This window comes from Hemitrygon akajei, chromosome 20 (genome assembly GCF_048418815.1).
Source record: "Hemitrygon akajei chromosome 20, sHemAka1.3, whole genome shotgun sequence".
NCBI lineage: Eukaryota > Metazoa > Chordata > Chondrichthyes > Myliobatiformes > Dasyatidae > Hemitrygon > Hemitrygon akajei.
This window is the reverse complement of record NC_133143.1, coordinates 21,999,987-22,026,014: the sequence shown is the minus strand read 5'-3', so window position 1 is coordinate 22,026,014 and position 26,028 is coordinate 21,999,987. Positions and strand designations below refer to the sequence as shown.

Here is a 26,028-nt window from a genome sequence, read left to right as displayed (position 1 = left end):
AGACACAATCTCAATGGCTCTCCACACAGCATTAGACCACCTAGACAACACAAGCACCTATATCAGGATGCTGTTCATCGACTACAGCTCAGCACTTAATACCATAATTTTGACAATCCCAATCGACAAATTGCAGAACCTGGGCCTCTGTACCTCCCTCTGCAACTGGATCCTCAACTTCCTAACCGGAAGACCACAGTCTGTGCAGATTGGTGATAACATCTCCTCTTCGCTGAAATCAACACTGGTGCACCTCAGGAGTGTGTGCTTAGCCTACTGCTCTACTCTCTATATACACATGACTGTGTATATAGGCATAGCTCAAATACCATCTATAAATTTGCTGACGATACAACCATTGTTGGTAGAATCTCAGGTGGTGACGAGAGGGAGTACAGGAGTGAGATATGCCAACTAGTGGAATGGTGCCACAGCAACAACCTGGCACTCTATGTCAGTAAGACAAAAGAGCTGACTGTGGATTTCAGGAAGGGTAAGACGAAGGAGCACATAACAAGCCTCAAAGAGGGATCAGAAGTGGAGAGAGTGAGCAACTTCAAGTTTCCTGGCTGTCAAGATCTCCGAGGATCTAACCTGGTCCCAACATATCAATGTAGTCATAAAGAAGGTGAGACAGCCTTTATTTTATTAGGAGTTTGAAGAGATTTGGCATATCAACAAATACACTCAAAAACTTCTATAGATGTACCATAGAGAGCATTCTGAGAGGCTGTATTACTGTCTGGTATGGGGGGTGGGTCTACTGCACAGGACCGAAAGCAGCTGCAGGAGGTTGTAACTGTAGTCAGCTCCATCTTGGGTACTAGCCTACAAAGTACCCAGGACATTTCAGAGAGCAGTGTCTCAGAAAGGCAGTGTCCATTATTAAGGTAGGAGGTACAGAAGCTTGAAGGCACACACTCAGTGATTCAGGAACAGTCTCTTCCCCTCTGCCATATGATTTCTAAATGGACATTGAAGCACTTCTCCTTAGTAATAGCAACAATATTCACTTCTGCCCACTGACACACTAGTATTTCTGGCATTCTGCTAACATCTTCCAATGAAGAATGACAAAAAACATTTAAGTTTATCTACCATTTCTATGTCTCTCCCCCCCCCCCCCCATTACTACCTTTCCAACATTATTTTCCAGCCATCCGATATACGCTCTTGTCTCTTATACTTTATATATCTGAAAAACATTTTGGTATCCTCTTTGATATTATCGGCTACCTTCCCTTCACATTTCATCTTTTCTTGTTGGCTTTTTCATCATAATGCCCGGGCACCCTCCCAAGACTATAGTCAACACGCTCCTAGAAGATAGCGGCACAGCTAAAGTAGATGAACCGAACACACTGATGAGGGAGAGGGAGGAGTGGAGAGTCTGTCATTGTGCCTGATGCTGGCCCCCTAGGCCTGAGTCAACGTAGTTGTAGTTGGGCTTTTTCAGTTGCCGCCTGTTGGCTTTTAAATGCTTCCTAATCCTCTATCTTCTCACTAATTATTTCCATATTATATGCCCTTACTTTTATGCTAGCTATGACTTCCCCTGTCAGTCACAGTTGCTGCATCCTCCCTTTAGAATACATCTTCATTTTTGAGATTTATCTATCGGGCACCTTCTGAATTTCCCCTAGAAACACCAGCCATTACTGTGTGGCAGTCATTCCTACTAGTGTCCCTTTCCAATTAACTTTGGCCAGTTGCTCTCTCATGCTTCTGTAATTCCCTTTAGAGATCCTTCGCTAGTCAGGGTCAACTATGGACATTGTGTCCTCGCTATCTACACAATATGCAAGCCAGGGCAATAGGGTACAAAGGGCAAGCTGTTGCCCATGTAGCAGGCTCCTCTCTCCACACTGCTGAGAAATCCAAAGGAAACACAGATCGATACAACTTGTTTGGCACCAGTGCTGCAGGAGTTACCAATCTACATTAAACTCAATGCACAACTGCTTTAGGGACACCAGCTCCGGATTTTTCCCCTCAGGGTTTACTCCCGGAACCGTCCCCATGAGTGGGTACAGCCACAAAACAGCGGAGGTTTGAGATCAGAGTTTTTCTTCTGCTGGATGAGCTGCCAACCTCAGCTGCCCAAAGAGACTGGTTTTAGGCACTAGTAACCAGCCTTTGCCCACTAGAAACTGTTCTGTCAGGCTCGTAGCCAAGCTACGTGTGATGGCCAGGAGCTGAATTTAGTAGTCAAGAGATGCACTCCAATGAGAGCATTTAGTAGATAGTGAGACCTCATCCCCACTACCAACCCACTGGATATAACCCAAGGAACCAGTTCTCTTTGTATTTCTCATTGTAATACTGACACATTTGATTTTAGCTTCTCAAACTGCAGTCTGAATTCTCTCATATTATGATCATTGTTTATTACATAACACTCAATCCAGAATTGCTGATCCTTTAGTGGACTCAACCACAAGCTGCACTAAAAAGCCATCTTGTAGGCATTTGACAAATTCCTTCTTTTGGGTCCAGCACCAATCTGATTGGTTTCCCAATCTACCTGCACACTGAAATCCCCCACTGACTATCATAACATTGCCCTTTTTACATCCCCCATTGTAACTTCTAGCCCACATCCAGGATACTGTTCAAAGGCCTATACACAACTTCCGGAGTCTTTGTATCTTTGCAGTTTCTTAATTCTACCCACAAGAATTATCCATCTTCCAATCCTATATCATCTCTTTCTGAGGATTTGACTTCATTTTTTACCAAGAGCCCCCCATCCCCTCTGTCTATTCTTTCGAAACAAATGTGTATCCTTGAACATTAAGCTCATTTCAGCCACAACTTAGAGATGTCCACAGCATCATACCTGACAATATCTAACTGCGCTAAAATGATCTGTGTACTGCATGCATTCAAACTTAGTCTTGTATCCATCACCGTTTTTGATTTGGCCGCTTATTACACTTTAACTCATCCCACTGACTGCAATTTTGCCCAACCATCTGCCTGTCCTTCCTCACAGTCTCACTACACACTGCACCTAGTCATATACCAACTGCCCATCCTCAGCCCTATCACTCCGGTTCCCATCCGAGCTACATTAGTTTAAAATCTCCCCAGCAGCTCTAGCAAACCTGCCCACAAAGCTATTGATCTCCCTCAGGTTTAGGTGTAACCCATACTTTTTGTACAGGTCGTATCTTCCCCAGAATAGATCCCGATGATCCAGAAATCTGAAACTCTGCTCCCTGCACCAATTCTTCAGCCACACATTCATCTGCCAAATCTTCTCCATCTTACCCTCAATGGTGCATGACAGGCAGCAATTCAGAGATTCTACCCTGGAGATGCTCTTTTTCATCTTTCTGCCTAACTTCTTACATTCCCCTCTTCAAGTCTATGACCCTTTTTCTACCTTTGTCAGTGGTACCAATGTGTACCACGACCTCCGGCTGTTCACCCTCCCAGAATGCCGTGGACTTGATCAAGACATCCTTGACCTGTCAATTCCTACCAAGAGCACTTCACTAACCAATGATTTTACTCCCTAATCACTGTCTGAGGACAAGCTCAGTGGGTCACAACCTTAGAATGTCATCTGGCCCCAAAATGACCCAAATTCATTAACCTCTCTGGAGTTATAATTGCCTTTCGTCTCCACATTATCAAGTCTACTCGTGAGCTAAGCCCTTTCCTGTTGAAGTGTGCAAACATACATGCATTACTTTGCGAATCCCAGTTGTTAATAGTCATGCATTCAACTTCAAGCTCTGCTGCTCCCTCTCCAAATGCAAAGGATTATTTTACAGCCAACTTTATAGTCACCCATTCTAAAATCTCTCAGCACAATGTCACTTTTGACTTCTGATGGTCATGAGAAGCATTTTTGATATTAAAGAAATGTTGTGAGCACTCCAAGGCTTCCTCAGTGCTGCCGTATAATTGAACATGAGTATTTAAATGCAGGGTTAAGTACTAGGGTTAGATTAGGAAGCTGCATATACAATAGCTCAAGTAAACTCCCTGACACCTACAATCCATGTTAATATCAACTCCTTACTCCAAAGTAGCACTTACCTCATAGAAACAGACCAACAGCCTGTACATCAGTGCTACAGCCATCATTTTCTGAAGGTCTTCCAGAGAGGTGTCTTCATCAATTTCTTCAATTATGTAATTGAGTGCAAACTTAGAAAGATCTCTGCGCATCAAAACATAAAATGGTGTGTCAACAACCACATGATACAACTTAAACAATTAGAAATTCAAACCAATGTAAATCAATATAGCTGTTAATTCCTCTACAATTATCATAATATGGGAAGGTGCTTTAATAGCTGTTAGTTTATAGTTTTGGCATAAGCTATGGGAATGACAACACAAATTTTGATTGCTTTGAATTACAGTAACAAGATTATTATTTCAGTGTCATTAATAATCATTATCCACAAGCCATATCCACATTTACTTTCCAAATTAGTTTGAACAAAGTTTCAGTGATGCCCAGTATCAATGGCATCTTTTAATGTCAAGTTGTAACACAAACCACCAGTTAACAAATAATTTTGATCAGGAAAATGAAAGAATCAAAAAGTGGGTAATTATCTGGCATATGTCATCAGACTTGTTGTTCTGCAGCAGCAGTACAGCACAAGACAAAAGATATTGTAAGTTACAATAAACAATGTGAAAGATGAACAGTGAGGTAGTGTTCACGGACCAGAGATCTGATGGTGGAGGGAACAAGCTGTTCCTAAAATATTGAATGCGAGTCTCAAACTCCTGTACCTCCTCCCCAATAGCAGTAACAGGGAGAGGACATGCCTTGAATGTTAAGGGTCCTTAATGATCGATGCAGCCTTCTTGAAGGCACCACCTCTTGAAGATGTCTTCAGTGGTGAAGAGGTTTGTGACTGTGATAGAGCTGGCTAAGCTCACAAACCTCTGCAGCCCTTGACGATCCTGCACATTAGAGCCTCCTACCAGTCAATGTGCTCTCCATTATACATCATATATATCATTATATATCAGAGTCTGAAGTCTCTGGTGACATACCAACTCTCCCCAAACTTCCATAGAAGTATAGCTACTGGCACGCCTTCAATGTATTGGACCCAGGACAGAACCTCTAAGATGTTGATGCTCAGAAACTTGAAGCTCCTCACCCTTTACACTACCGACCCCTTCAATGAGGATGTTGTGTTCCCTTGACAACTACTGCCTGAAGTCCCCAATCAATTCCTTGGTCTTGCTGAAGTTGAATACAAGTGACACCACTCAACCAGCTAATCTATCTCACACCTGTATGTGTCTCATTGCCATCTGAGATTCTACCAATATCAGTGAATACATAGCTGGGGTTTGAGCTGTGCCTAATCGTACAGTCATGAGTGTAGAGAGAGCACAGCAGCAGGCTATACACGAAGGTGAAGCTGTGTTGACTGTTAGTGAGATGTTATTATTGATCCAACTATTGCTCATTGGTCTGCCAATGAGGGGTACAAGGATCTAGGTGCAGAGAGAGGCACAGAGGCCAGGGTTTTGAAATTGATTGATTAGCACTGAGCGGATGATGCTGTTGAATGCCGAGTTGTAATAAATAATCAGCAGCCTGACATACGTACTGCTGTTATTCAGGTGTTCCAAAGCTGAGAGGAGAGCCAGTGAGATTGTGTCCGCTGTACACCTGTTGTGGTGGTAAGCAAATTGCAGCAGGTCGAGGTCAGACAGGAGTTAATTATAGCCACGACCAACTTCTCAAAGCACTTCATCATAATTAATGTGAGTGCTACCAGGTGATAGTTGTTGAAGCAGCTCACCCAGATCTTCTTGGGTATTAGTATGATTTATGCCCTTTTGAAGGAGGTGGTAACTTGACATGAGAGAGGCTGAAGCTACCCTGGAACATTCCCACCAGAGGCCCACCTCCTTGCGTGGGTTCACCCTCCTGAAGGACTTTGACACTGGTCAAGGAGAGATCAGAGAGTTGCCAGAACCTGGGAGGATTCCCACAGGTGTAGCTTTATTAAGAGGCGTTTAAGATGGCACTGCTGAATCTCAGTGACTTCTAGCCAGAGGTTAATGAAACAAGGAAAACGCTGTTAATCACTTTTTCTGGTAAACAATCATCACAAGCAATGGCACACAACTTTGGACTTGGAGGCAATTCGAAGTAGCACAACTGAGGTGAGACGAGGCAGAGGGTCCATCACCGAGAGCGAAAACCTGAAGTTTAATAGATTTAACTGCCAGGCCAAATTGGAAAGTTCAGGTAAAGCCGAATTGAGGTGACAGGGTCCAGGCCCCAGAGCATATTGAAACAACTGAACCCAATGTTTGGACAACGATTAAGGTGCCGGGCCTAATTCAAAAGGTCAGGGCGTCGGCACCTGAGGTGAGGATCAGCCGGTTCAGCTCACTGCTCTACTCTGAACAAAGGGTCTGGGAACAGGGCTCTCTTTGTGGACTTCAGTTCCGAAGGCTATTTGCTTGTGTTCATTGTTTGCATGATCTTCCTCCCCCAGATCTCTGCACATTGGGTGTTTGACATTTTCTTTTTAAAATGGGTTTCTTTTGTGGCTACCTGTTCGGAGACAAATCTCAAGGTTGTATAATGTATACACACTTTGAACTTTATTCTCCCTTTCAAAGTATGCGTAAAAGGTGTTAAGCTTATTGAGTGAAGCATCATTGCCATTTATGCTGCTCGGTTTTGCCTTGAAGGAAATAATGGAATGCTAAGTCTCCCACAGCTATCATGCATCCAGTTGTGTTTCCAACTTCACACAATTGCCTTTCATAGGTTGTTGTAGGATTCAGGATCGCTAGTTTCAAATTCCACAGATCTAGCCCTCAGGCGACTGTGAATGTCCCGATTCATCCAGGGACCCTGGTTTGAGTATGCTCAGCATGCTCTCGATGGCACATGCTCATCCACACAGGTCCTGACGTTGGTAATGTCTGCGGCATATCCAGGGATTAGTCGTCGTATCTGAATGAAAATGGCCCAGTCCACCATGTCAAAGCAGTCGTGTAAACACTCGTCTGCTTCCCTTGACCATACCTTCATGGTTCTCAGCACTGGTGCTGTATGGCAGGATCAGAATCAGGTTTACTGTCGCCGGCATGTGGTGAGAAATTTGTTAAAGCAGCAGCAGTACAATGCAATACATGAAAATATAGAAAGAAAAAATACGTATTAAATAAAAATAGTGCAAAACAAGTAATAAAAAAGGTAGGTAGTGTTCTTGAGCTCAACGTCCATTTAGGAATCAGATAGCAGAGGGAAAAAAGTTGTTCCTGAATTGCTGAGTGAGAACCTTCAGGCTTCTTTACGTCCTTCCTGATGGTAACAATGAGACGAGGACATGCCCCGGGTGATGTGGGTCCTGAATAATGGACACTAACTTTCTGAGGCACTGCTCTTTGAAGATGTCTTGGGTACTATGGAGGCTCGTACCCAAGATGAAGCTAATTTTACAACTTTCTGTAGCTTCTTTCAGTCTTTTGCAATAACCTCCCCTCCCCCATAACAGACAGTACTGAAGCCTGTCAGAATGCTCTCCACGGTACATCTATAGAAGTTTGAGTTTTTAAGGTGATAAAACAAATCTCAAACTCGTAATGAAATATAGCTACTGTCTTGCCATCGCCATAGACGCATCGATATGTTAGGACTAGGTTAGATCCTCCGAGATCTTGACGCCCAGGAACTTGAAGCTGCTCACTCTCTCCACTTCTGATCCCTCTATGAGGATTGGTTTGTGTTCCTTCATCTTACCCTTCCTGGTCCACAATCAGCTCTTTCATCTCACTGATGTTGAATGCAATGCTGTTGCTGCGGCACCACTCAACTAGCTGGTATGTCTCGCTCCTGTAAGCACTCTCATCCCCATATGAGATTCTACCAACAATGGTTGTATCATCTGCAAACTTTTAGATGGTATTTGAGCTGTACCTAGCCACAGTCATGGTTATAGAGAGAGCAGATCAGTGGGCTAAGCACTGTGGCATGCCAGTGTTGATTATCAGGAGTAGCTCTGCCAGGTGATTGGTTTGCCAAAGTGCAGGCGTGGGATGACACAGCAAGTGTTTTTGATGACACTGTAACAGTGATTAAGTGTGTTGGCTTACCTGCTTCCACAGGTAACATGTTAAAAACATAGAAAACCTACAGCACAACCCTTCGGCCCACAAAGTTGTGCCGAACATGTCCCTACCTTAGAAATTACTAGACTTCCCCATAGCCCTCTATTTTTCTAAGCTCCACGTACCTATCCAAAAGTCTCTTAAAAGACCCTATCGTATCCGCCTCCACCACCGTTGCCGGCAGCCCATTCCACGCACTCACCACTCTCTGGTAAAAAACTTACCCCTGACATCTCCTCTGTACCTACTCCCCAGCACCTTAAACCTGTGTCCTCTTGTGGCAACCATTTCAGCCCTGGAAAAAAGCTTCTGACTATCCATCATCTTATACACCTCTATCAGGTCACCTCTCATCCTCCGTCGCTCCAATGAGAAACAGCCGAGTTCACTCAACCTATTCTCATAAGGCATGCTCCCCAATCCAGGCAACATCCTTGTAAATCTCCTCTGCACCCTTTCTGTGGCTTCCACATCCTTCCTGTAGTGAACCGACCAGAACTGAGCACAGTACTCCAAGTGGGGTCTGACCAGGGTTCTATATAGCTGCAATATTACCTCTTGGCTCCTAAATTCAATTCCACGATTAATGAAGGCCAATACACCGTATACCTTCTTAACCATAGAGTCAACCTGCGCAGCTGCTTTGAGCGTCCTATGGACTCGGACCCTGAGATCCCTCTGCCAAGAGTCTTACCATTAATACTATATTCTGCCATCATATTTGACCTACCAAAATGAACCACTTCACGCTTAACTGAGTTGAACTCCATCTGCCACTTCTCAGCCCAGTTTTGCATCCTATCAATGTCCTGCTGTAACCTCTGACACCATGCACAACACCTCCAACCTTATGTCATCAGTAAACTTATTAAACCATCCCTCCACTTCCTCATTCAGGTCATTTACAAAAATCACAAAGAGTAGGGGTCCCAGAACAGATTCCTGAAGCACACCACTGGTCACCAACCTCCATGCAGAATACGACCCATCTAGAACCACTCTTTGCCTTCTGTGGGCAAACCAATTCTGGATCCACAAAGCAATGTCCCCTTGGATCCCATGTCTCCTTACTTTCTCAATAATCCTTATCAAATTGCCTTGCTGAAATCCATATACACCACATCTACTGCTCTTCCTTCATCAATGTGTTCATTCAGTCACATCCTCAAAAAGTTCAATCAGGCTTGTAAGGCGCGATCTGCCTTTCACAAAGCCATGCTGACTACTCCTAATCATATTGTACATCTCCAAATGTTCATAAATCCTGCCTCTCAGGATCTTCTCCAACAACTCTCTACTCCCTTTCTTGAATAAAGGAACAACAACTGCAGCTCTCCAATCCTCCAGAACCTCTCCCGTCCCCATTCTCCAGGCCCTATCTTGCTAAATTTAGATGACTGAATAATTAAATATTACTGAGCAGAGAATAGTTTCAACTATTAGAAAAGCACAGACTTGCAAGTCCCAGGTTAGTTATCACATTCTACAACATTGGATGACACTATGCACAATAGATTGCCACATGTTTCAGCAGACCACTCTCTCTACATATCCAATGGAGTTTTACAGACTGATACACACAACCACACTGTAAGGTTATCATGCACTAAACTGAATTCCTACTGATCAGCCCAGGACCAATCCATAATGGTATGACGTAGCATTATTGCTTAGTGTAACAAGAGTCATTGGCGTTATTACACCAACAACGTTCCTTAGAGTAACAACAGATGACATTGGCAACAACATTGTAGAGCCCTACAAAATTAATATAAACTGCAGAGCCTGCACAGAGTTCTGAAGAACCTATTCTCGGGTTTTTTAAAGATTTATTTGTTTCCCCTCATACCCCCCCCCCCCCCAAAAGAAAACAGATTTTAGCAGTGCCTGCAGAGTTACACGAAGTTACACAGAATGTTTGTTTTCATCTGGTGACTTCAGTAAATTAAACAGAAGAATGAGATAGAGTGCAAAAAAAGTGTTACAAAATTACACGACTTCAGTGGTGGTGTAGCTCATTAGCTTGACTCAAATCAGGATGCAGTTTAGCAAGACTCTCCAAATCAGCAATTATTTACAAATGACACATCACCAATTACTCCCTGTGCTTTCTGTCTCTTACATCTGATGTTCCACCTAATTAGGCTAGCAAAGCATGCAACAATTATAAGCAACGCACAGGATTAGTAATGAACACATTCACTTACAACTTTCCTTTCTGTATAATGCCAGATCTCCAATGACAAAGCATAACAAGGCTTGAGGCAACTCCGGAACATATTAGACTCCAATTTCATGTCTCTTGGCTTAATTCAGTTAGCATTTACAGGCAGCACCTCTCAGAGACCATTCCCATTGGATTTTAACCCGTTGCTTATATACAAAAACTGCACAGAAGTACAAAGCTTTTATTTAAATTAATGAATAACTTACTTGATCCCACAGATGTGCATCACCGTCAGCACCACAACAGCTTTCAACAGGAAAAGGATTAGAAAATCTACCATCTCTGCAAGGAATCGATGCATCAGCGATGGGATAGTATACTCGCGTCCTGTGGGGGAAGAGAAGGTTCGCTCTTGTAACCATTTTAATTGGAAGAAAGCACATCTAAGTGGTTAGTTAAAATATGTAAGTGTGAATGGGAACTCCCTAGGCTGCACCAAGAATACGGCTCTCCTGATCACTTCAACTCTCTTATCTAGTGACACTTCACCACCCTTACAAACAGGGAGGGATATACTACTAACTTTATATAAAGATGGCTGTGACAGTTGGTAGAAAGAGGTGACGATCAAATAATCTAGACTGTCATCAATATTTGGTTACCAGTATGCAGTTGTGCTCAACATACAGACTTCTCCCTTTTAGTCAAGTCACTTTTTATTGTCATTTCGACCAAAACTGATGGTACAGTACATAGTAAAAATGAGAACGTTTTTCAGGACCATGGTGTTACATGACAGTACAAAAACTAGACTGAACTACGTAAAAAAAAACAACAGAGAAAGCTACACTAGACTACAGACCTACACAGGACTGCATAAAGTGCACAAAACAGTGCAGGCATTACAATAAATAATAAACAGGACAATAGGGCAGTAAGGTGTCAGCCCAGCCTCTGGGTATTGAGGAGTCTGACAGCTTGGGGGAAGAAACTGTTACATAATCTGGTTGTGAGAGCCCGAATGCTTCGGAGTCTTTTCCCAGATGGCAGGAGGGAGAAGAGTTTGTATGAGGGGTGCGTGGGGTCCTTCATAATGCCATTTGCTTTGCGGATGCAGCGTGTAGTGTAAATGTCCATGATGGCGGGAAGAGAGACCCCAGTGATCTTCTCAGCTGACCTCACTATCCACTGCAGGGTCTTGCGATCCGAGATGGTGCAATTTATGAACCAGGCAGTGATGAAGCTGCTCAGGATGCTCTCAATACAACCCCTGTAGAATGTGATGAGGATGGGGGGTGGGAAATGGACTTTCCTCAGCCTTCGCAGAAAGTAGAGACGCTGCTGGGCTTTCTTTGCTATGGAGCTGGTGTTGAGGGACCAGGTGAGATTCTCCGCCAGCTGAACACAAGGAAATCTGCTGCTCTTAACGATCTCTACCGAGGAGCCGTCGATGTTCAGCGGGGAGTGGTTGCTCCGTGCCCCCCTGAAGTCAACAACCATCTCTTTTGTTTTGTTCATATTCAGAGACAGGTTGTTGGCTCTGCACCAGTCTGTTAGCCGCTGTACCTCCTCTCTGTGAGCTGACTCGTCGTTCTTGCTGATGAGACCCACCACAATTTACTCCCTGTGGGGAATATGTTCATATGGGCATCTCCAATTTAATAGAACTGCTCAAGATTAATTACAGCTGATTGTAGACTTCTGGAACCCAGTCAAATGAAGATTCCACAAAATCAACACATTCTCCCACTTATTTTGAAACAGTTATTTCTTCGAAGGAACACTGCAACTGAGGTGCAGGAGACATGCAAAGCTGATTTGATGTAAGTGGGCTATGCATCAAGAAATACTAATGAAGTTTTATGCTCTTGTGAAAGTTGTTAAAAGGAATCTCTCACTTAAATACTGACGGTGTCTGTAATCATTTCAAAATGAGCTCTAAAACTGGGACGGTAACAAGGGAATTGAAGGGGTAGACAAAGTGCTGAAAGTTGAGAGGAAGCTAGGTAGCTCTTCCTTTCGACACACTATATATAATAGGCTTCATCTTTCATGTTTTCTACAATAGACCAAATCAGTCATACAGCACAAAAACAGTTTCTTTGGCCTTTTAAATCCACACCAACTATCCTACCTTGAACTAATCCCATCACATATCCCTATCAACCTTCCAAGAAGCTGGAGCACCCATAGTCTCAGGGAAAGCATGCAAGCTCGACATATGGCAGAGGTCGGGTTTAAAGCCTGATCAATGAAGCTTGAGATATTGACTCCATGTGGTCTCCCGCTTCCGCATTCATTTGAAACTTTAAAATGGAACGCTAAAGGAGGAATGATCACCAACTGCCGCGAGTATAAGCAGTAGGTGAAATTTAATTTCTGCTGTTGTGCAAGTTCACTCAGTGGGCTGTGAGGTGTGTGGACCGAACTGCCAGCACAAGAGATGCATGAAAACTCGATTTCAACGTTCGAGGTAAATTTGGATAGGAACATAAATGGTAAGGGCATGGAGGGCTATGGTCTCCGTGCAGGTCGATGGGAGTAGGCAGCTTAAATGGCTCAACATGAACTAGACAGGGCAAAGGGGCTGTTACTGTGCTGTACTTCTCTAAGACACTAAAAAGGTTAGCAGGCCCAGGTGTGACATAACCTTCAGTTGTTCCAAATATTTTTTTAAAGTTACTTTTGTTTTGGTAGGCTTACTAACCTGTTTTTGATTCATTGTGACTTTGATGACTGAATGGTCAGCTGCAACAGTAATACAAGATTTTTGCCTTTGGTATTTCAAAGCACACTGATATCCCTGGATTTATCACAACAGCAAACATCTGTGCTCATCTCTGAAACTGACTGCAGCATTAGTATTTCTGCATACGCTGCTGAAGTTGTCAGTACTTCAGCACAAAGTTCCTTGCATCCCTGCAAATTTAAGGTATATGCAAACTCGTGCTGTTACGAAGCATTCTGAAGATCTTGTGTTATGCTGCACACAATTCTGACATTTAATTTTACAAAAAGATGTTTAAACTTATTATAAATAAGTTGCAAAGATTTTTTAAATTAAATAGTATTAAAACTGCATTAATTTAAAGATTAAACTAAAACTGTTTTGGCTTCTGAACCACTGATTTAATGTGATAGGTTGAGCAACATCATGGTGAATGTTCACTGAGGGTTATACACAACTGACGCTGATGACAGTATGGGTTAGAAAAGGGATAGTTCTTGCCAGAGGAACCTTTAAGATCAGCAGTGAGTGCCATTGCTTCTCTGCTGAACTTATATTCTGTGTATTTATACAAATAGACAGCAGCAGAACTAGCCCTAAAGTAAATCGAGTAGCAACTCCAGGAATGATTCGCCACTTACTACTTTGCAAAGAAATTTAACATTACTTCTAACAAGACTCCTTTACAGGACCTCTAACATCACATTTGTATAGGAATGGGAACTGTCAATAATTTTAAAGGGTACAAGAACAGGAACTAAGTTTTGTCATCGAAAAATCTTCAAAAGTAGGTTAGGTTAACAGACACAAATTGCTGGATGAACTCAGCAGGTCAGGCAGCATCTATGGAAATGTAGAAACAGTGACATGTTGGGCTGAGATCCTTCTTCAGGACTGGAAAAGAAGGGGGAACATGCCAGGATAAAAAGATGGGGGGGGAAGAGAGGAAGGTAAAAAAGGAGGCCACGATGAGGTCACCCTCAGGGTGAAGGACCAACACCTTGTATCCCATCTGGGAAGCCCCCAGCCTGATGGCATGAACATTAATCTCTCCTTCTGGTATTCCCCCCCCCCCCCATCTTCTATTCCCCACTCTGGCCTCTTATCTCACATGGCTATCACTACACCCTGGTGCCCCTCCTACCCTTTATCCTATGGTCCACTCTACTCTCCTATCAGATTCCTTCCTTCACCAGCCTTTAATCTTTCCCACCCACCTGGCTTCACCCATCAATCCTGAGGGCTCTTAGCCCAAAACATCGACTGTTTATTCATTTCCATAGATGCAGTCTGACCTGCAGAGTTCCTCCAGCATTTTGTGTGTTGCTTTGGATTTCCACCATTGCAGAATTTTTTTGTGTGCAAATCCGGTTGATTTAGTTTTTCAGCTCTGGGGTTCCCAACCTTCTAATGCCATGGACCAATACCATTAAGGCATCTGTGGACCCCAGGATAGGAACCCCTGCATTGTCTCCAATTCTATCAACCACATTTTGGGACAGAAGGAAAGGAAAGTTGCTGAGATGTCCTGCAATACAAGGAAGAGGAGACTTCCAGTTTCAGTACAAAGATTGAAGATGCCGGTGCCTTGTTTTAGATTTCAGAGAATCCAGTTATGATAAGCTTTTTATAAGAGTAATGAAAGTACACAGGTCTGAGGATGATTTACAGAATGGATAGTATTTTCTTAAAAACACAGCAGGTTGGTATGATTTGGAATTTATTACATGAAAAGAAAAGATGGAAGCATATTTAACAGCAACTTTGAGTTTGAAAAAGACAAACTTTTGAACAGTAGGTATTTATGCAAGGCAGTGGGAAAGTGCGACATTTGGAATCTGGAAAACTGTACTCTGACCTTGGTTTTCAAAGTTCTTTGCTGCATTATCTCAGCGATTAAAAACAAGACCCTTTCTAAGCCAAAGGAATTCCATTCATTGCCATTTTGGGCTGTACATTTTTGACCAATTCAAGATTTAGTTTACCAGTTTTCAATCAAACTGAGTAAGTTGAATTCACAACATGTGTGTATCTTTACTGTTCTCCATTTAACAGTAAAGATTGTACATTAAATTACCAGTAAATGCTCTGAAAGGTATTACCATCCAATTTCTAATGGTGAAGTCAAAATTACTACACATTCACCCGATTAATGACACAGTGCCTTTGTACATGTAAAGTTACTTTCACCCTGCTGAGTAGCCAGATGGCTGCAGTAGGTATTGGATGGCTGTCAAATGCAAATAGAACCCCTCGTCAGAGACTTTAAAAGAAAGATTAATTTCCTCAAACCTAGGATGTCCCAAAAAACTTCTGAGCCACTGAGATATTTTGTGGACTCAAGTCACTGTTATAATACAGGGAAAACTTCAGACTATCATAGCACAGTGATTGTTACTGGACACATGCTTGTATGGCATTAGTGGCTGAAAAATTGAAGCCGTAATATATCTGGAATTAAGCATAGCCAATCTCATCAATGAACTACCAAATCCTTGTAAATATTCACTTGGTAAACCAATTTAAACTAAATCAATGGACTGCCCCAACCTTGTCTATATTTGACCTCAGATTCACCACTGTGGTGACTTTTAACTAATCAGAGACAATAAGCACAGCTGGTTACATTCAGAAAGACTAGCTTTATCCATCACAAGACTGTAAATGTGGAAAGTGAGATACGTTGTCAACGCCCAGTGAGGATTGTGCTGGGGGCAGTTTGCAAGTGTCGGCACAGTTCCAGCGCCAACATCGTATGCCTACAACTCACTAACCCAAGTCTTTGGAAAGTGGGAGAAAACCCACGTGGTCACGGGAGGTCGCACAAACTCCTTACAGACAGCAGACTCAAGCTGAACGCCAACTGGTGATCACCATGCTAACCACTCCACTATCGTTCCACCATACCGAGTCTCATCTCAAAAGTAAATAAAAAATAGCCAAACTGCCCCATTGTGTTAGAGAGAAATTAATCATTCAGTGAAATGGCTTGCCTCCAGCAGCTGCAGTTATCATGTGCAAGGTAGAATTCCAGTCAGTGGAGGTTTCTCCATGACGCCTGCTGACATCAGTGTTACCAAGGGATCCTTGAAGATGTATTTGACAAAATGCCAAATTGAGGACAAGGAGAATCACTCACCTCACCCACAGATTGCAGCTTTACTGCCCATCTTTAAACCACAGACGTAATGAGGTCTGACAATGTGTAGCTCAAAGCAAATTTTATTATCAGTTACCATATACTACCTTGAGATGCAATTTCTTGGAGGCCATTTGCAGGAAAAATAGAATTTTACAAAAGAAAACTATATAATAAATAGACAAAGAGTTAAACACCAGTGGGAAATGTGCAAAATGAAGACAAATTGGGCAAAATAACACTGAGAAGAACATGAATTGTAAAGCCGGCTGGCGGTGCAGTGGCATCTGCACCAGACTTCGAGGCGAGTGGTCCCGGGTTCCTTGCACGCTTTCCATCCGTGCAGGGTTGTGCATCAAGCTAGCAACTCTGCCTCATGAAAAAACATAGAAATGCTAAAAAAAATGGCAAAGTTGCCACCCAACGCACAAGGAGAAACAACAATGTAAGGAGTCCTTGAAAGCAAGTCTGGATGTTGCAGAATTGGTACAAAGGTTAATTACACCTGAAGTCAAAAACTGTTCAGACTTGGTATAATCTTGACTTTATTCTCGGTTGAGCAGTGGGATTTTTAAGCCAGTTGCACAGCCACTGGTCACTAAGATCAGCTTTTTATCATTTCATAAATCTAGATATTTCACACGTTAAAATCATTGGATTTTCTGGTGGGATTTGGACTCAACTGATCTCAGGATCACTAATCAGACTACTTAACCAAAACCACACTATTTATCCCTTATACAACAGCATTATTTAGCTGAGTGCTATAGAAACAGTGCCATTTGCACATATCAATTTGTTTTCAATTAACATAGCAAATGAGGGTAAAGAATTCTCCAAGTCAAGCTTTTCATTCTGAAATTGTGTCATAGAGAAGAATTAGGCTATTCAGCCCACTGAGTCTGCTCCACCATTCCATCATGCTGATATAATCTCCCTCTCAATCTTATTCTCCTGCCTTCTCCCTGTAAACTTTGATACCCTTACTAATCAAGAACTCATCAATATTCACTTTTTGCCTCCATAGCCATCTGTGGCAATGAATTCCACAGATACACCACCCTCTGGCTAAATAAATTCCTCTGCATCTCTGTTCTAAAGGGACATCCTTGTATCCTGAGATTGTGCCCTCTGGTCCTAGACTGTCCCACTAAAGAAAACATCCTCAATAAATCACCCTATCTAGGCCTTGCAATATTTGATAGGTTTTAATGAGATCCCCCCTCAATCTTTAAAACTCCAGTGAGTACAGGCCCAGTGTCATCAAACACACTTCGGTTTGACCTTTTGTTCCCAGAATTATTTGCGTGAACTTCCTCTGGACCCCCTCCAAAGCCAGCTCATCTTTTCTTAGAAGAGGGGCCCAAAACTGCTAGACAATACTCCAAGTGCAGTCTTCTGCCTTCTTAAGCCTCAGCTTTACATCCTTGCTTTTATAACATTGTACTTGCCTTCCTTACTACCAGCTCAAAATCAGGTTGAATATCAACGGCATACATTCTGAAATTTGTTAACTTTGCAGTGGTAGTACAATGCAATACATCATAAAGAAAAATAAAATATATATACATACACACAAATAGTTTATATAGTTCAAAAAAGGCAATAAAAAGGTAGTGAGGTAGTGTTCAGGGGTTCAATGTCCATTCAGAAACTTTATTGACTACAGCTCAGCGTTTCACACCAACTCAACCTGCAAGTTAACCTTCAGGGAATTACAGAGAAAAAAAGACTCCCAAGTCCCTTTGCACCTCAAATTACGGTATTTTTCTCCCAGTTTAGAAAATGCGATGCAGACATTTCAAGATCTATCAAGACAACATTCAAGATAACACATTATCACCCATTGTTTCTTTTTGATCAGAAATACCTGGAGTTAGACATCACGACCACAGTAGAGATTACTGTCACTGAACACAGAAAACCTACAGCACAATACAGACCCTTCGGCCCACAAAGTTCTGCCGAACACGTCCCTTCCTTAGAAATTACTATAGCTCTCTGAGTTTTACTGAGACTGTTACTGGTATTAAGCCTATGCATGATGTATAATAGCTTAAGCTTGTGGCCCGCCTGGCAAGTTTTAGGACGTTTATACCCTGTATACACCTATGACAATAAGCTTGAACTAGATATTCCCACCTGAAGCAGAGTTCGGTATTTCTGCAACCGTGCCTTACCTCCCGGTTGTACGTTCCCCGCCTGCTGCTGAGCATTGGCGGCTGGTGGTCTGACAGCGTTGACCGACGACGTTGCCACCTCCTGCTGTACTGGAGGCTGCTCACCCGGAGCCTGCACTGCCGCCGGAGCCCCGAGGTAGGGTGCAAACAGCGAAAAGGGACCGTAGGCGCTGTTGGTCCCGGGCACGGCCGCAGCAGCTCCTTCGCCCTGCCTGGCTGCAGTCGCGCCGCCGGCAACGGCGGGGAGAGGGTAGTAGGGAGGCAGCGGGGCCGTCATCATCATCCAACTCTGCCATTGCACGTAGCTGTAGTACTGCCACAGCCACTCCTGTACTCGCTTGCAATACTCCCCGGCGCTGGCGCTGGCGCTCCCGGGGACTGCGTTGCTGCTCCCCGCCGAGCCCTGAGCAGCGGAGCAAAAGCCGTCCCCGAGCTTCCCTCCGCCGCGCTGCTTCGCCATGACTGAGTAGCGACTCGGAACTCCGCCCTGATCTCCGCGCCGCGACACCCGCTGGGGAGGGGAGCCCGGGTACACACAACCGCGAACACCCGACTGAGCGACAAACTGACACACATCTGAAAAGCTGTACTTAAACACATGTAGAAATACTCTAATCTGGAACAAAAAGAGGCTTCGAATAGATCGAGGTTAGAATGGAATTAGCAGGGAGGAGAACCATCCCTCCCCCAGCGACGGGTTGGATGGGTCCGTCTGCCGGTGACGTGTCCTTGGTCTGAACTGTCAGGCGTCAGGGCGCATGCGCTTGGCTGCGGGTGACAAAGGGGCAATTAGTGTGGAAAGGAAATGTGTTTTTGGTTTTCTTCCTGACGGGTTTTCCTCCGTACTGTATATTCTGGAACATGAAAAGCATGACACGCTGTGCGTTAAATGCCAAGCTTTCCCTGACTTTTCAGGAGACGTTATGAAAGAAGTGATCCCATTTGCAAAACTGCAAGTCGCACCCTTGTTATTGGAAATGTTTCGTTCCTCATGCAAATATTTGAAATTGCTGAATGCAATGCAAATATAGAAACGTCCCTGTTTCAGACGGGAAAAAATACGCAAACCTGAAGTTAAATCAGGCGCCGAATAGCAAATCGGACAGATTTCGTGGAGAAGTAAACGGAATTAACGGATCAGGAAGATGATCTGCATTACAACTGTTTAAAATTAGAAAATAAGCAGGTGGTTGTGGAGAAGGGGTGACAATAACAAGTCTCATGATAAAAGGCTCTGAGGTAGGCACGTGAATATGCAGAGGATAGAGGGATATGAACCATGTACAGGCGGAAGGGATGAGTTTAAATAGATGTTATTAGGCTAATTAGTTTGCCACAGAATTGTGGGCTGAAGGGCATATGTTCTATGATTAGGGGAAGACAGTTGCACAAGTGTTGGTGTTATGGTTGAGAGGGTGGTGAGAGTGCCTCAGTTACAGCTAATGTGTCTGTGAGTAGTGTAAGTAGCAGATGAAAGAGAATAGAGGGGAAATAAAATCTGCAGATGCTGGAAATCTAAACAGCAAACACAAACTGCTGGAGGAGCTCAGCAGGCCAGACAGCATCTATGGAAATGAATAAACAGTCAACATTTCGGGCCAAGACCCTTCAACCGAGATCCCGATGAAGGGTCTTTGCCCAAAACTTCAGCTGTTTACTCTTTAACACAGATGCTGCCCGGCTTGCTGAGTTCCTCCAGCATTTTGTGTGTGTTGCTTGGAGGAAAAATAAAACTGGGTCTGTGAGGAATTCAACTGCAATTGTTGTAAATGCCCAGCAGGTCAGGCCATAACTGCAGGAGAAAAGAGGGGGAGTTAACATTGCAGGTTGATACCCATTCCTTGAGGTGCCCAGTGTGCGATTCCACATTTCCAAAACTTAAAAGAGTTGCCTGGTAGATATCGTGCTTAGTGGTAGGTTTGAAGTCTTGATCTCCTTTCTTCAGGTTGCTAAAGGAAGTGCTGGCTCACAAGAGGCAATTGCAAGTATCATCAGTGAATTCTGCCATTTCAGTGGTGTCTTCCAGAGATGTGGAGAATGATAATTTTCAGGGTCTTGTGGACCTATATTGTCAGGGGAATTAATGTACAGTGGGGATAGCAATCATGGAGAGTGAAAAATGGAATTAGCATTGCACATTGATGATCTTCTTCAGAACAAATGAGTTTTGATACAAACTAGAGAGGCAGTGTTAGGGTGTTTTGGGGGTTAGCACATATATCAAATAAGCACTTTTCAAATAAGAATATAGAATGAAGCTATGAACAATGGGTTCCTAAAAGTTGTGAATCAAAGTTAATGGGAAGGCCAGACAATGTTAACTAAAATGTATTTGGTGTCTGTTGTGTGGGTACCAAGTGGGAGGCTTGAAGTTTGTGTGTAGTTCAAAGGAGGCATTGTGGGTGCATTGTAAATATGGGATTGTCCTTTGATCTTTAGCATTGAGTCAAACAGACCCCTTTCTCTGAAAGGGTCTCAGTATGGTGCTTGCGCCACAGTTTGCTCAATAAAGAGTCTACTTCATATTCACCAGTACTTCTCTCCAACGACTTTGTTCACTTGATAACAGGCAGGCTATCTTAAATTGTAAAATTCTGAGTTGAGTCCTGAGGTCTGCAGTGTGGCTGTTCAGAAGATAAAGTGCTCTCTCTCGAACTTCTGGGGCTTGGTTGGAATATTGGTGCAGGTCTTTATTGTCAGGCTGTTGTGTGACTGAGGTGTGTCGTTGGTAGACTTCCATTGTCTCACAGACAAATTGCATAAGGCTACCGTCCAGTGGCCCTGACCTCACACATCATGAAGACCCTAGAGAGGCTGGTCCTCGCTCACCTCCGACCCCTGATCATATCATCCCTCAATGCATAATAGTTTGCCTACCAGGAGCACATTAGAGTTGATGTTGTCATTTACCTGCTGAACAGAACCTACTCCCATTTGGATAAGCAGGGAAGAACTGTGAGAATCATGTTTTTTGATTTCTCAAGTGTGTTCAATACCATACAGCCCTCATTGCTGGGGGAAAATCTCTGTTCAATGCAGGTTGGCACTTCAATTGTACCCTGGATAATGAACTACCTGACTGGCAGACCACAGTTTGTGAGGCTTCAGATCTGTGTGTCAGACATGACTATAAACATCACTGGAGCCCCACAGGGGACTGTATGGCTCCCATCCTGTTTACCCTGTAAATGTCAGACTTTAGATACAGCACTGAGTCATGTCCTCTGCAGAAATTCTCTGATGACTCAGCAATAGTTGGGTGTATAAAGGGAGGACGAAAAGATGAATACAGGGCCCTGGTGGAGGACTTTGTCAAATGGTGCAAGCTGAATCATCTACAACTCAACATCAGTAAGACAAAGGACTTTAGGAAGACTAGGCCTGCATTGCTCCCTGTTACTATTGGTGATGAGGATGTGGATGTGGCGAGGACCTACCAGTACCTGGGGGTGCACCTGGATAACAGACTTTAGTGGAGCACCAACACAGAGGCTGTGTACAAGGGCCAGAGTCATCTCTATTCCTGAGGAGACTGAGGTCCTTTGGAGTATGCAGGGCTCTCCTTCACATGTACAATCAGTTTGTTGTCACCAGTACAATCTTCTCTGCAGTGATATGCTGTGGCAATGGCATCGACACGTGATGCCAACAGGTTGAATAAACTGATTAGAAAGGCTGGCTCTGTTATAGGAGTCAAACTGGACACACTGGAGTCTGTGGTAGAACAAAGGACCCTACAGAAAATCCTGGCAATTCTGGACAATGTTTCTCGCCTTCTGCATGTCACCTTGGCTGAACAGAGAAGCACTTTTGGTAATAGACTAAGACAACTGTGCTGCTCCAGAGGACACTATTTGAAGGCATTCTTACCCTTGGCCATTAGGTTCTATAATGGGTCAATCTATACCTGGGGAAGTGATGATCCCCTTCTGTTAGACTGTTTGTGGTAACTTATTTTTTATTCTTTCTACTTCTGTTCTAGTATTTATATCTGTGTACTTGTTATGGTACTGTGACACTGTAATTTCCTGTGGGATCAATAAAGTATCTATCCCTTGGAGTACAGTTAAGTCAATCATCAAGAAATGGAAATAATATGGCACAACTGTTAAATCTGCCTAGAGCAGGCCATCCTCAAAAACTGAGTGACTATGCAAAAAGGGGACTAGTGAGGGAGGTCACCAAAAGACTGACGACAGCTCTAAAGGAGTTACAATCTTCGGTGGCTGACATGGGAGAGACTGCACATAGAACAACTGTTGGCTGGGTGTTCAACCAGTTGCAACTTTATGGGAGAGTGGTAAAAAGAAAGCCACTGCTGACAGGAAAAAACCTCAAATGGACTTGAAAAGGGCTGTTCACTCCTGATCCCCATGCAATCTGACACAGCTTGAGCAGTTTTGTATAGAAGAACGGGGAAAATTTGTGGTGCTCAGATGTGCAAAGCTGATAGACACCTACCCACACAGACTCAAGGCTGTAATTGCTGCCAAAGCTGCATCTACTAAATATTGTCTTGAAAGGGGTGAATACTTATGCAAACAATATTTTTGCATTTTATATTTGTAATTAATTTGGATCACTTTGTAGAGATCTGTTTTCACTTTGACATGAAAGAATACGTTAGATATAAGAAGCAGCAGGCAGGAGGGGCTCATGAGAAATATAGGGTAGCCAGGAAGCAGCTTAAGAAAGGACTTGGGAGAGCTCGAAGGGGGCATGAGAAGGCCTTGGCATGTAGGGTTAAGGAGAACCCCAAGGTGTATGTGTATGTGAAGAACAGAAGGATGACAAGAATGAAGGTGGGGCCACTAAAGGATAAAGAAGGCAACATGCCTGGAGGCGGAGGAGGTTGAGGAGGTCCTAAATGAATACTTTGCTTCAGTATTCACAAGTGAAAAGGACCTTGATCAGGGTGAGGTCGAAATAGAACAGGCCTGTGTGCTGGACAATGTGGAGATTAAGGAAGAAGTGTTGGATCTTCTCAAAAACATTAAGATTGATAAGTCCCCAGGGCTGGATGTGATATACCCCAGGTTGCTATGGGAAGTGAGAAAAGAGATCGCTGGAGCAGTAGCTATGATCTTTAAATCCTCATTGGCTGCAGGGGAGGTGCCGGAGGATTGGAGAATGGCAAATGTAGTTCCCTTGTTTGAAAAAGGTAATAGGGAGAACCTTGGGAACTATACACCAGTGAGTCTTACGTTGGTGGTCTGCAAACTATTGGAAAGGACTCTTAAGAATTGGATCTACAAGCATTTAGAGAAGTACAGTCTACTCAAGGATAGTCAACATGGCTTTGTGAAGAGAAGGTTGTGCCTCACGAGCCAAATTGGGTTTTTTGAAGAGGCAACAAAAGAAATTGATGAGGGTAGGGCGGTAGATATGGTCTACATGGATTTTAGCAAGGCATTTGACAAGGTCCCCCACGAGAGACTCATCCAGGAAGTCATGAGGCATGGTATCAGTGGAACCTTGCCTGTTTGGATAAAAAATTGGCTTAAAGGAAAAAAGCAGAGGGTAGTAGTGGAAGGAAAGTATTCTGCCTGTGTCGTGGTTTCTCGTGCCCCACAAATGACCAGGAGACGGAGAAGATTCTTCAAGAAGTATTAAACTTTAATTTGCAAATCAAAGCTGAGACAGTCATTGAGCTAGTCGCTGATTGCCCACCGATCCTTGTACATAGCATTTTTTATAGCAATCTCCTGGTTTAGTTGCATAAGCATATCCAATCGGTCTATAGCTGCGTATCACAAGTACATCCGCCACTATTGTTTCTACCTATTGACTTAATCATGTTCTAATCTACATCTCTTAGCTACCTCTCATTAACACACCATTGTCTTCTACATTCAATTGGATACATGCATAGCAAATAGCAAACTCAGACTACATAATCCACATCTCTTAGCTACTTCTCAGTAACACACCATTGTCTTCTACATTCTTAAGATTTCATTCTCCTACTGAATAGGATACATGCATAGCAAATAGCAAACTCAAGTTTTGGTTACACAGCAAACGATGCAACCTTTATACTCCAATACCTGGAGGTTGGTGACTAGTGGAGTGCCAGAAGGATCTGTCCTGGGACCCCTGCTCTTAGTGATTTTTATAAATGACCTGGGTGAAGAGGCGGAAGGATGGGCGAGTAAGTTTGCAGATGACACAAAGATTGGAGGAGTTGTGGATGGAGCTGTAGGTTGTCGAAGGTTACAAGAGGATTTAGACAGGCAGAAAAATGGCAGATGGAGTTCAGTCCGGGTAAGTGTGAGGTGATGCATTTTGGAAGGACAAACCAGAAGACTGAGTACAGGATTAATAGTCAGTTACTTAAGAGGGTGGATGAACAGAGGGAGCTTGGGGTTCAAATCCATTCATCCTTCAAGATCACTGCACAGGTTGATAAGATAGTTAAGAAGGCTTATGGGATGGTAGGCTTCATTAATAGGGGGATTGAGTTCAAGACTAGAGAGGTCATGTTGCAACTCTACAAATCTCTGGTGAGACCACACTTAAGAGTATTGTGTTCAATTCTGGTCACTTCATTATAGGAAGGATGTGGAAGCTATGGAGAGGGTGCAGAGGAGATTTACCAGGATGTTGCCTGGATTGGAAAACAAGTCTTATGAGGCAAGGTTAGCAGAGCTGGGACTTTTCTCTTTGGAATGTAGAAAGATGAGAGGGGACTTGATAGAGGTTTACAAGATTATGAGAGGCATAGATAGGGTGGATAGCCAGCACCTGTTTCCCAGGGTACGAATAGCAAACACCAGAGGGCATATGTACAAAGTTAAGGGAGGGAAGTTTAGGGGAGACATCAAGGGTAAGTTTTTTTACACAGAGGGTTGTGGGTGACTAGAATGACTTGCCAGAGATGGTGGTGGAGGCTAAAACATTAGGGGTATTTAAGACCCTCTTGGACAGGCACATGGATGAAAGAAAAACAGAGCGTTACAGGATAGTGTGGGTTTAGTACTCTTTTTTTAAGGAATATATGGGTCGGCACAACATCGAGGGCCGAAGGGCCTGTACTGTGCTGTAGTGTTCCAGTGTCTAGTGTCTAATCTTTTTCTGTTGATCAGTGTCCAAAAAAGCCAAATTATTTCCTCTGTGATTCAATGTTATAAAACAATAGAAAATGAAAACTTTCAAGGGAATGGTGAATAATTGTTATAGGCACAGTACTTAATAAAGTGGCTGCTGAGTGTATGTCATCATGTAGATGAATTTCTGATGGCAGCAATTTTTCTTGTCAAGGGGAAGAGTTGGCATTCATGGAAAGTAAAAAAAAATGTAGTTTGTATTGCAAGTTGATATTTATCGGAACAAATGGGTTCTGATGCAAGCTAGAAAGGCTGGTTATCTGATGATGTTGAATTTGAGAAGGTTTTTGCACAATCATACTGAATTGAGTGTTGAGGGCTTTTAGACAGGACAAACAAAGAAGCAAAGTGCAGTGCTTGAATCCGCTCTCTGTGTTTTCCTGGTCAAGATCGTGTCTGTTGTATTGCTTGATGGGCAGAATCCATATTGTGACTTGGAGAGCAACTTTTCAGCTGCTTGGTAGGAGCAGTGGCAGACAGGTTTATCTTCTTTCTTATAGGTGATCATAATCACATGCATCTCGAAGGTTCTCCCAGCATGTTGTGCTCTTCCCATGTCAGACTGTGGCATAATGACTGAACTTCCT

General features: G+C 43.3%; 1 protein-coding gene across 1 annotated transcript in view; it reads right to left on the bottom strand.

The window, feature by feature from the left end:
• Positions 1 to 18,819, bottom strand: part of LOC140713636 (protein FAM8A1-like) — a 30,508-nt gene extending 11,689 nt beyond the window's left edge. The window contains exons 1-3 of the mRNA XM_073024000.1: positions 18,336 to 18,819; positions 10,555 to 10,675; positions 4,051 to 4,174 (exon numbers count right to left, since the gene is read on the bottom strand). Of these exons, the coding sequence (XP_072880101.1) occupies positions 4,051 to 4,174; positions 10,555 to 10,675; positions 18,336 to 18,795 (705 nt within the window). The 5' untranslated portion in view covers positions 18,796 to 18,819. The remainder of the gene's footprint in view (positions 1 to 4,050; positions 4,175 to 10,554; positions 10,676 to 18,335) is intronic.
• Between the last annotated feature and the right edge of the window lie 7,209 nt (positions 18,820 to 26,028).